The 12,557-nt window shown below is 35.6% G+C and overlaps 1 protein-coding gene across 1 annotated transcript in view; it reads right to left on the bottom strand.

The window, feature by feature from the left end:
• MMRN1 (multimerin 1) overlaps nt 1-12,269 on the bottom strand; it is a 62,230-nt gene extending 49,961 nt beyond the window's left edge. Inside the window, exon 1 of the mRNA XM_021673237.2 lies at nt 11,418-12,269. Within this exon, the coding sequence (XP_021528912.2) occupies nt 11,418-12,031 (614 nt within the window). The 5' untranslated portion in view covers nt 12,032-12,269. The remainder of the gene's footprint in view (nt 1-11,417) is intronic.
• Between the last annotated feature and the right edge of the window lie 288 nt (nt 12,270-12,557).

The raw sequence follows: 12,557 nt of genomic DNA, 5'->3' as shown, positions 1-12,557 counted from the left end.
AAGATGTTCATTAGAAATCAAGGTAAGCCAATAAAATTGCCACCATAAGTCAAGGCAATGGTATATAATTTTCTTTGAGAAGTTGGAGAAGATTTTGTGTCTGGAGGAGACTTTATGGATTGAAGGACCTGTGTTTCCCGTCATCACCCTGAACTTAGAGATTTAAAGGCGAACAAGAGGAAAACGAAATAGGACAAGGCAGGCATAGCTGCTTCTGAAAATTAACACTCTCTCAAAGAAATAGGATTATCAGGTGACTCTAGTAATAACCTCTCACACCTCACCCAATTTCCACCCGTGCCTCTCTGACTTGAGACAGTCTAAGATCTCAAATAACCATTTCTTTACCCTATACTTAAAGATGACTACAATTTGCAAATGACAACATATGCCTGTATCAATAAATTCATAAATGCCAGGGGAAAAACTAAGTCTCTGTTGGGATATAATTTAGAGAGAAAAATATTAATCCCTCATAAGAGAATCATTTATTTACATTATTCCTAATTTACTTCCTGAAAAATACTATTGTCTTAATTATAAGATTATTACTGCGTGACAATACATCCTAACAAAACTTAGCTGTTTGACCATTACTAATGGCAAAATTATGAAATAATAGTGTTGTACATCATTTTACACTAAACTCTTGAAGTCCAGAGCGATAAAATCCCCACCTAATTCAGTGATAAGTGGGACAAACGTATCCTGAATAGATAAAAATTATTATTTTTTACATAAATGTTTACTACTTTTTGCAAATCCAACCTGCTCATTTCATTCTCAACTCTGTGAGTGTGACATATGTGGTTAATTCCTCCTCTCTCTCTTTTTAAAAAATATCAATTAGTAAAAAATGGTTTCTTTAAAGAGGAAAATAGAATTTTAAAGGCATCTATATCTTAACAAACCTATTTTTATTGATGTCAATAATCAAGGAAAAATTTCAACTAACGCCCCATTTGGTTCAACATCGGGGCTCTCAGCAATACATGCTTTTTTTCACCTTGTAAGTCAGAATTAGACGGTCATTTCTGATGATGAAGGATTGCCTGCTGGACAAGGTTTTTATTCTCATTTTAACTACACACATAGGGGTGAATAAAGAAGAGAGCATATTTCTGTGCAGAGAATTTTTTGTTTTTTCTGTTTCTGAATTAGGCAACGGTGAGAGGTGGGGGCAGTAGGTACACCTGTATAAGCAAAAGAAAATAAAGTTTCCCTGAAAAATTTCCTATAACATAGTTGGATGCTGGACCCAGGCTATCTGCTTTGAGATCTTGACTCCACAATTTATTAGCCATGACTTTGTCTGTTAAAAATGACTTCTTCATTTTCTGCACAACATCTACAATAATATTATCTACCTCACACGATTGTCGTGAGACTAAATGACTTAATAAAAGTAAAATACTTGCTGCTGCTGATTCCACTGCTGATAATAATTAAGTGATTCAGAGTTTTTCTGGGATTTTTTTTTGAAGAGTATATATATAATATGGCATCAATATTTTTTACCTCAGATGCAGAGATACACAATTCCTGTTTTTCTTCTTTAATGATCTGATAAATTCATCTTAACCATAATTGCTTGTATGTTTCAAGTCAATAATTTCCATAAGGCCAATACAGAGACCATCATCATCATTTATGTTCAATTCAGATGATAAAGCTTGCCTTTCAGGGGGAAAAAAAGCCATTCAGAATGCCTCTACAGTCTTAAGAAGTCATGAACATAAATACTTCCAAAGTGTTATAGAATCTATTAAAACTTTTATTTTCTCCAATCAAGCTAAAAAGGTAAGTTTTTTAATCAAAGTGTTTATTTGAAAGACTATAATTTGCATGTAGTTCACTAGTCATAAATGAGAAAACAAAGGGAAATATATACAACATGAAAAAAGATAATAAATGGGAAGCAGTTATTTATACTTAATAAAAAGATTCTTGATATGTAAATTATATTTAAATGAAGCATTAGACTTTTGATATTTAGCTTTGGCTAACAGTCCAAAAGACAAGTTCATCTCAACACTTATTTCCTTAAGAAAATCGTTGTTTTATTTCCTAACAACAAAATAATTTATATTTTTGGTTCATTTTCTTTTAGTGTATCTTTATATACTTAATTCTTCACAAAATTTTATTTAGTATTCAAACAGATAAAAATATCAGTTTTATAAAAGAATCATAAAATACATTGATATTTAAAATAATTTTTTGAAAAGCAAGTATGCAAAGCTCAGATATAGGGTATTTCAGATACTTTTATTTATAGTTAATTTAGGCTTTAAGAAGAAACACTTTTTTATGTACCAACTTTCGAAATTTCAATATATTTATCAGGCATCATTAATTTGCTTTCTGAGTGGAAACAGCATGGTGAATGTAATTGAGTTTTCAATGATAGATGACTGTAGAGTGCCTCACAACCACAAATTACTGTCCATACACAATATTGTCAGTGTAAAGTTTTAGGAGAATGAGCCGAATGTATCCCCATCACAGAATGTGCATGGAGTTTGCTTTTTAGATCCAACCTATTTTCCAATTTTAACATCAAAAGTATATTTTTAGAGTGGTACATCAAATTAAATATGTATAGCATATATATCTTTTATAAGTAATGATTCTTAAAGTAAATCTTTAATATAACCTTTTTCATAAATTTGTTTTATTTTACCTAATTTTATTTTTTGTTTTCCCCACCCTTCCCTGTACAACTGTGACTTGAGCATATCTGGGGCATTGTAAACTGTTTCTATTCCAGTAGGTGTCAGGCTTTCCCAGCATGCAGACCACAGGCCCTGATGCACAATCCCATGCTTAATCCAGTTCCTGTAAACTGACACTTTTAGCATTTACCCCAAAATAATAACTTTAAAATTATAGTTTTAGATTCAGAAAAGCAGACGGTGTGCAAATACAAAAAGTTTTTACTTAGACATATATAAGCACTCATTAAATTCTAACATATGAAATGAAATATTTATTTATAGTAACTTGGTAGAAATAGCAAAGTAATGAAATAAGAATGTGATTAATGAGGAAAAGTTGACAGATAATATACTTTATATAGTGTTTATTTCACTGGCAGTAATGTAATAGATACATCTATTTCACAAAGACATAAGAAAATACCCTTTAGTATAATGGTTTCTCTTTAGAACTTTATAGCATGTAAGAATAATCCATTTTGGACATTATTAGGTCTAATAACAACTTTGCAAACAACATGTGAATTTATCTGATCAGATAATTCACTTCTAAAATCTATTTATAATTCACACAGAAAGAGTAGAAAAAAGTCTATTATGATAGACAACAATTAATTTAATGCTTAATTTTTATAATTTAGAAATATTTTTCTAATTTGTCATTAAACTCAGAAAAAAATCTCTCCTGTTTTTTCTGCATATTCAAATTTTACCTTCCTCTGACCCTTCTCATTAACATGTTAACATATGTATGACCCCTCTGTATGTAAAATAAAATATAATAAGAAACAAACACAAAAAATAGATAACCGTTTGGACTAGCCTTGGTTTCTGACCATTCTCTTTTTTTTTCATTAAAAACCCTCCTCAATTGAGTTGGCTTTAACTGCTTTCTTTTGCCTTCCTTCATCCCTCAGGTCTCTCAGCCCAGAGCACAGTGATCACTCAACTACTTATCTCCATGTCACTGAAATAGTTACTACTTTTCAGTCCTTGTTTTGTCTCTTTCAGCAGCATTTCACACTATGGATCACTTACCTCCTTCTTCAAATATTTTTTTCCTCTGCTCTGTGACACCACACTTTTATAGTTTCCTTCCTAACTTCTCTAGTCACCTCATTGAAGGCTGTATTCCTGGCATCCACCACCATCAGTCCATCAAATATTAGATATTCTCCATTCATAATTCTAGGTCCTTCTTTCCTTCAGTATCATCTGTATTTATGACTTAATACATTTCTATACACCAATACTTCCCCAAATTTATATCGCTAGCCTTGATCTCCCCTCTGGGTGCCAAACCCATTTAATAACCCATGATTTTACAGAGTTTTATTGAGTTCCTTCTATGTGCCTGGCACTGTTTTAGGCAGCAAATAGTGTAGTAACAAGACAGGCGAGGTCCCTGTTTTCATGGGATATATTGCAGAAAGACATAAAATACACCATAGTCTATATAAATAGAATAATTTCAAATAACTCCTACAAAGAAAAAAATAAGGGTGATAAGGAATGGCAAGTAAGAGGATAGATAACTTTAAATTGGGAGGTCAAAGATGGTCCCTTGGAGGAGGTGACATTAAAGCTGGAGGTGCAAGTGGAACAGGAGTCCCTCATTGTAAAGGGTGCAGAGACAGCATTCCAGCAAGAGCAAAAAAAGTTTCCTTGAGATCCATATTAACTTGCTATGTTTGATAAACAGAAAGGAAGCTGGCGTGGCTAGAGGAAATGAAGTGAGTGAGCTTGGAGTGTGACAATGAATAAAAGACCAAATTTCACAGATTTTAAGACATACATCTCTGAAATCAAGACTGTGTCTTGAAATCAATTGCATCTTTCAGTTGTTAGTGGTCAGACAGCAGTTGTTGCCATTGCCTTAGAAATACTTTACTGATTTCACATATCACTTTCATTTAAAAAGTGATATATGATCAAAATCTCAAAGTCTGCAAGATAAACTTGAAAATTCAAAGTAAGCAAGTACGATGTCATACTTTTCCTTCTGATTAGTACCTAAAATAATGTGTCACTTACAATAATGAACTCTTACATCCAGCGAAATGCAATAATCTGACTTAAATGTCCAAAAGATCTCTCCCTTGTGTGGAGCATTGATTACGGTAGGCAAGCGTGAAAAGAAGTGGACCATAAGGACACTGGTGTTGAATAATGGCAACTAGAAGACGGAGAGAAGCTGAGGTATTTGGGCTATATTAGAGGGGTAACAAGACTTTTTGATAGATTAGGTAAAAACCAGGAGGGAGAGAAAAAAGCCAAAGATATATCCAAGGTTTCTAGTTATGGAACTAGCCATTCACTGATTTGATAAAAATTAAGAAACATGTATACAACAAGGGATAGGGATTGTGTGAAAAGTTAAGTAGGCAGTTGGATTGCATCATTGCCTCATCTCACCTATAATCCTCTCAAGCAGGGTTTACTGACCCCATTCACAATGGGTAGGCTATTCCCCCTGTTGTATAATACAATTACTTAAGCTTTGTTCAGAATCAGCATTTGTGATTCATTGTTATTCTTCCTCTCACCTCTACCACTGGGCTGTTGGCTTCATAAGGCAGGACACGCAGGAGATCTTGTTCATTGTTTTACTCCCAGCACAAGCACAGTGCTAGGGACAGATTAGGTGTTCAGCAAATATTTGTTCAACATATAAATACACTAATCCTAATTTTTTCTTTCCATCCTTCCTATTTCAAAGTGCTTGGTCATTGACTAACACCCATTCTGCCAGACAGGAAACCACAGCTCTATTGTAGCCAGGAGTTCCTGCAATGTCAAAATTAAAAAAAAAAAAGAAAACCTACAAGATGAAACAAAAATATGCCAGAATAATCCTGAATAATCTAGAAAAGAAGGTGTAACAAACATAAATACTCTTTTACCAAGAATTATTATAAAATTCCAAGAATGGTAGGAAAGAAAAAAACCTAATATGAGTTTATTCTAAATCAACCAGATTTTTTCATAAGCAAATGCAAATATTTGTTTGGGAAGCTTTCTTCTTTATATTCACATACTGATCTTCGTATTTCACATTCAGTTTGATTAAATATTGACTGTGTTCCTGCTATAGAGACTGCTAGCTCTGAAAATAAGGTCCTATATGCAAAAAGATACTATAGATTCATTATAGTTATTATGCAGTGTCCTAAGTGCAGTGAACAGGAGAATTCAAGGAGACCTGTAGGAGCAGTTAGATGGGCCACCTAATTTCACCTGAGAAGGCTGCCTGGAGTTATTATTAGGGGTGAAACGAGACAATGATGGCAAAAGAAGACCATTGCTAGTCAGAGGGGCAAACAGGGAAGAGAGGTGGGTTTAACAAACAGCATATATTGGACCAGAGAACTACTTATTTGAATAGGCAAGAAGTGGCAGAAGATGAGGTTGGGGAGGTAAGCAGGAGCCAGGTCTAGGATGGCATCGCATGACGAACTGGGTGACAAATCTGATTGTATTCTGGAGGCAACCAATAGCCTGTGAAGCTTCAGGAGCTGGGAAGTGAACTGGTCACTCCTATCCTCTCACTTGTGATAAGAGACTGTACCTGCTAAGGGAGTATAAGGTAGGAGCTGAGAGCTATGACTCTAAAGCCAGCCAGCTTGGACTTGAATCTTTACCCTGAGCTTTGTTAGCTAGGTGATCTTAGGTAGGCTACTTAATCCCTCTGTAAAGAAATAATGATAGAATCTTACTCTTCTTTATGGAGTTATAGTAATGATTAAATGAGTGACTATATTCACTCACAACAGTAGAGCACTAGGAACAGATGGCATGTAAGTGTTTGCTACTAATAGTACTATTATTATTTGCCAATCAAATAAAAATGTGAAAGATTTCTTTTGACCTTATCAAGGTTTTCAGCAGCACTCTGTCCATAAGTGAGGGACCTAAGTTTTCTCTAATGCCATTGTCATTTGCATGGCCTAATGAGTAAGGAATCTTGGTAATGGAAAGGATTACTAAAAGAGCACCTCAGGCTCTCCAGGATCTCAAATGATAGAATCTCTACATGCAGTTGGTGCTTTTCTATAGAACGAATTTAGGATTATTTTTGTTGGAAAATCCATAGGATAAAGGTCTGTTCAGTGAATTATACCCTTAATATCCTGTTTTCCCATAGCACATATTAAACTTTTTTGATGTCTGATAGATATATTAGTGTTTACTCTTTATAGGGAATATTCCTTAGATGCAGGACTTATTATTATTATTATTATTTGAGACGGAGTTTCGCTCTTGTTACCCAGGCTGGAGTGCAATGGCGCGATCTCGGCTCACCGCAACCTCCGCCTCCTGGGTTCAGGCAATTCTCCTGCCTCAGCTTCCTGAGTAGCTGGGATTACAGGCTCGTGCCACCATGCCCAGCTAATTTTTTGTATTTTTAGTAGAGACGGGGTTTCACCATGTTGACCAGGATGGTCTCGATCTCTTGACCTTGTGATCCACCCGCCTCGGCCTCCCACAGTGCTGGGATTACAGGTGTGAGCCACCGCGCCCGGCCTATTATTTTTTAAATTCTGTGTATCTCAGAGCCTAGCACAGTGCTGGCGTATGATGGGCAAATTATAAATAATCGTCAAATAAATAAGTGTTCCCAAGCTTTGAAAGCAAGGCCCTTGGATGAAACAACTAACATTTATGTAAAAACTAGTATTTATCGGAGAGAGATCCAAGATGGCTGATGATTAGCAGCTCGGGCACGTACCTCCCAGTGAAAGCGCAAAGAACGAGAGGACGCCACACTTTCAGACGAATATTAGTTGCTCACGGACCACGAGATTCCCAGTGGAGGAGCTCCACGGGTCGCCAGGGCGACTCTTGTGGCCGGCGTGGCGGTTTTGCTGGTGCCTTAGCACGCCAGTTCTTGGTGCAGAGTCCGGAGATTCCCGGGCAGAAAAGCACCATCAATCTTAACACCGCTGTTTTGGCCGGCTCAGTGGATTGCTCAGATTTCGGCGCAGGGAATCAACAAGTTGGACGTCAGAGACCCAGTTAGAAAGTCGGTAATTATAAAGACGACAGACGGACAAATATATAATGAAGGGAAGAAACCAGCGTAAAAAGGTAGAGAATACTCAAAATCAGAATGCCTCTCCCTCTACAGGGGATTGCAATTCCTCATCAGTAACGGAACAAGGCTTAATAGATTACACGGGTGTTCCAATAACAGAAGCAGGTTTCCAAACGTGGGTGATAAGAAACTTCTGTGAATTAAAAGAACTTATTCTAACCCAATGCAAAGAAACTAAGAACCTTGAAAAAAGGTTTGACGAAATGTTAATGAGAATGGACAATTTAGAGAAGAATATAAGTGAACTGATGGAGCTGAAAAACACAACACGAGAACTTCGCGAAGCATGCACAAGTTTAAACAGTCGAATTGATCAAGCAGAAGGAAGGATATCAGAAGTCGAGGACCAGCTCGGTGAAATGAAACGAGAAGACAAGAATGCAGAAAAAAGGATGAAAAGGAATGAGCAAAGTCTCCAGGAAATATGGGACTTTGTGAAAAGACCTAATTTACGTTTGATAGGTGTACCTGAATGTGATGAAGAGAATGAATCCAAGTTGGAAAATACTCTTCAGGATATCATTCAGGAAAATTTTCCCAACCTGGCAAGGCAGGGTAATATTCAACTCCAGGTAATACAGAGAACACCACAAAGATATTCTTCAAGAAGACCAACCCCAAGGCACATAATCGCCAGATTTATTAGGGTTGAAATGAAGGAGAAAATACTAAGGGCAGCTAGAGAGAAAGTTCAGGTTACCCATAAAGGGAAACCTATCAGACTTACAGCAGATCTCTCAGCAGAAACCCTACAAGCCAGAAAAGAGTGGGGACCAATATTTAACATCCTTAAAGAAAAGAACTTTCAACCCAGAATTTCCTATCCAGCCAAACTAAGCTTTATGTGCGAAGGAAAAATTAAATCTTTTGCGAACAAACAAGTACTTAGAGAGTTCACCACCACCAGGCCTGCTTTACAAGAGCTTCTGAAAGAAGCACTATACATATAAAGGAACAACCAATATCAGCCTTTCCAAAAATACATCAAAAAGCAAAGAACTTTAACACAATAAAAAATTCACATCAACTAATGGGCAAAACAGCCAGCTAGCATCAAATGCTGGTATTAAACTTATATATATTTTAATTGGATAAAAAGCCAAAACCCATCGGTATGCTGCATCCGGGCCCATCTTACATGAAACAATACACAAAGACTCAGAGAGAAGGAGGAAGATTTACCAATTGAACAGAGAGTAAAAATAAACTAATAAACAAAAAGCAGGAGATGCAATTCTCACCTCTGATAAAGTAGACTTTAAAGCAACAAAGATCAAAAGAGGCGAGGAATGACATTACATAATGGCAAAAGGATCAATGCAACAAGAAGAGCTAACGATTCTATAGATCAACGAGATAGAAAATTAACAAGGATATTCAGAACTTGAACTCAGACCCGGAACAAGTAAACTTAATAAATATTTATAGTACTCTCCACTTCAAATACACAAAACATACATTACCACCTCACACCTATTCCAAAGGTGACTATATAATTGGAAGTAAATCACTCCTCAGTAATCGCATAGCATTTCATAGGTTTAAATTAAATATTGGTTGGCTGTTTGTTTGTTATCTTCTTCCCTTATTCCTTCCTGACTACATCATTAAGTATAATTATCAGTATAAAAGAGGTTTTCAATACCCATTACTAAATTGCATTCTAGCCTGGGCAAGAAAGCAATACTCCCATTCTCTCTCCCTCTTTCTTTTCCTTCTCCCTCCTCCCCATTCTCTCTCTCTCTTTCTCTTCCTTCCTATTCTCTCTCTCTCTTTCTCTAAAAAAAAAAAAAAAAAAAAACAAAACAAAACAAAACAAAAAAAACTAGTATTTATCAAACTATTAGTTACTAGTTCTAATTATGACACAACTGTATGCCACTTTCTATATGGTATATAAAATTTAAGTGCTATTTTAATTTGAATTGTCTTTTTGTTCTGTTTATTATATTTCCCTTTCTATTAAAAATTCTTAGCTATAACATCTCTGAAAAGCTCACAATCATTTTCCAAGAATGTCCATGAGTTTTATTGTAAATACTTTTGAAAAAGTTAATTGCAACCTCTAATAAAATATGATTAACAGAAATGATGTATTCAAGTGATTTAGAAAAAGCTCTCAATAAGTGACAGTTCTGATTATTATTTAATAGACAAAATCCTGTTGTCCCCCAAAATGAGAAAGAATACATGTCTATTAAATGTCTTTTTTAATGGCAAATCTGCTTGTCCCAAAGTGAACATTTTGTCATCTGTACCATTTGTTTTACAGCAAGCTGGGATTGTTCCAAAGTCCACCAAGTGAATACGTTTTTAGTGACAATCAGATTTACTTGTATATTTTTAAAAAATTCTATAACTTTTGAAATATAATAACAAATAGGCTTGAATAATAAATAACTTAGAAATAAGTAAATTCATTGGCTTGTATTCTTCCCAGTGTCTCTCTTCTTCTCATCTTTATATCAGCAACAGCTTTAACCAAATGCCTTTCACATAGCAGGTATCAACTTTTGTTTTTAACTTGATTTTATTATTAATAAAATGTTTAACTCCATTTTGCTCCCAAGACATGTCTGGTGTCTTAACTTTGTTGTGTTACATGTAAAAACTATTTGTAAGTTTAGTTTTTTTAACACTAAACTTCTAGTATTCTAAACATATAGATGACTCTGAACATTAAATGAAGAAAATACTGACTCACACAGATATTTTTTCCTTGTTTATTTTGATTTGGTTTCACTCCTTTAAAAACCCTCTTTAACAAGACTTCTTTAAATTTATTTTACTATTTTACTTCAACCATTCAAATTGCTCTAACTTTAAATCAAAATTAATTTGAAAAATAGGTTTTCTGATTCATCACATTCATGATGACAACACAACTCAAAATACTAAAAGTACTAGCAAAATTTGAGTTGTTGAGCACCTATTCTGCGAGGAGCACACATCTAAGCATATTTCATTTATTTCAATCTGAACAATAACCCTGCAAAGTTTTATTTTTATTGACATTCCTTGTATTATATCTGTAGTTTACATATGAAGAAACGGGGGTTCAGGGAGATCAGTTGAGTTCAAAGTCATGGAACTAGACCATACTGAAGCCAGGATTGCACCCCTGGTGTGCTTGGTTCAATCTTTAATAACCGTATTCTTTTTATAATACTGCTATTCCAATTTTCAAATCTCTTCATGCCCCAATTTTATTTTTTTATTTTTTTTTTGTTTTTATTTTTTGTCTTTCATATTGTGGGTATAGTTGGGAAGACAATCAACATATCCTTGAGCTAAATTAAACAAACTAACAGCCACTGTGGTGTTACTTTGCTTGCAATGGCTATTATTCTAAGTAAAGTCACCTCTACGAGTGAATAGAAAAGTGAATGATTATTTCAGTTAAAACAAAATTGCTGTGTTTTATTTGTTCATTTTTCCTTATTAGATATATTAGCAATCACCTTATCTAATTGAAATGGTGAAATTCTAAATGTGATCCAAGTTCATCTTGAATTTGAAATAATTTTCTGGGAGTGAGGTAAATTTCACTTGCAATTTTCTAGACCTGATAGAACAAAAAACAAAAGGAAAAGAAGGTTTCTTACTTTCCTCTAGTTGTTTCGAAACTTGATTTTTGGTAGTCAGTTCTTCGGCTGGGACTGCTGTCACCCCTGCTGAGGTATGCTTCCCGTGGGCCTCGATTTCCCGTGCCTCGATTTCCCGTGCCTCCACTGCCTCCAACACCTCCAACTGCATTTAGAGAAGTTGCTTGTTCATTTGACTTTCTGGCAAAGCTCTGAAGAAATTTCAGTGTAGGATTGGAAAGGACCGCTGATTCTGCTCCAGGATTGAACTTGATGCTAGATTTGGTTGGGAGGGTAAGATTTTGGAGCTTGACCACTCCTGCTTTCTCTGTGGATGTGAGAGTTTGGTTTCTCACACCCTCAGCAGGTGCACTTGTCTCTGAGGGAGGCAGTGTTGATTTAAGAAGACTCTCTTCAGAAGTTCTTGCCTCTGGAGTTGAAACTATCTCTGCTGACATGACGTGAGTGGTTGGCAGTATTTGCAAACTTTGTATTTTATTTGGAGGAACTGAAGCAGAGGTCATAGTCTTCTGGGAGTTTCCATCCTCAGGTATAGTCCAAGAATGCTTACTGTTAAGCCCAATGCCCCCACTCCATAAACTAGAAAGCAGGACAAATAATCTTGCCCCCTTCATCTCAGTAGTTTGAAGCAAGGAAGCTCCTGTGAAATTTGGAGACAAAGTCTGTGTGGCCTTTTTGATAGCTGCTTCCACACTGAACCTGCTGAGACCGAGCTTTGCCAATTTGAGATGTGTAGAGGAAACAGGTTTCTGTGTTTTGTAGTGGACTCAGGAAGTTCAATTTCCTGTTTCTGAAGGGTTTTTGTGATCTGTGACCTCTAGTGGGATGGCTCTATGGCAGTGCTGAAGGATCTCTGACAAAGCTAAGGGTAAATGGGAAAACACAGGCAATTATTATCATAAATCCATGAGAAAAACATGAAGTAACTTTCTTTTCCTGAGCACACCCATGTTTCATGTTTCACTGGTTTCGAAGAGAAATTTCAGTTTCACAATGGAGAGTGTACAATTTTGTTTACATAGGCTGATACAGGAGTTTAACATTTTGTTCTACTATATAAAGACACTGAGAAAAAATTTTTTGATACTTCTTATCTGCTACGCTCTATCCAAAGAGCTGCATTTTGTTCAAGTGCATATC

Source organism: Aotus nancymaae, unplaced genomic scaffold (genome assembly GCF_030222135.1).
Source record: "Aotus nancymaae isolate 86718 unplaced genomic scaffold, 86718_ANA_hifiasm-v0.15.2.pri h1tg000006l, whole genome shotgun sequence".
NCBI lineage: Eukaryota > Metazoa > Chordata > Mammalia > Primates > Aotidae > Aotus > Aotus nancymaae.
The sequence above is the reverse complement of the archived record's forward strand: the minus strand, read 5'-3'. Positions and strand labels throughout refer to the sequence as shown.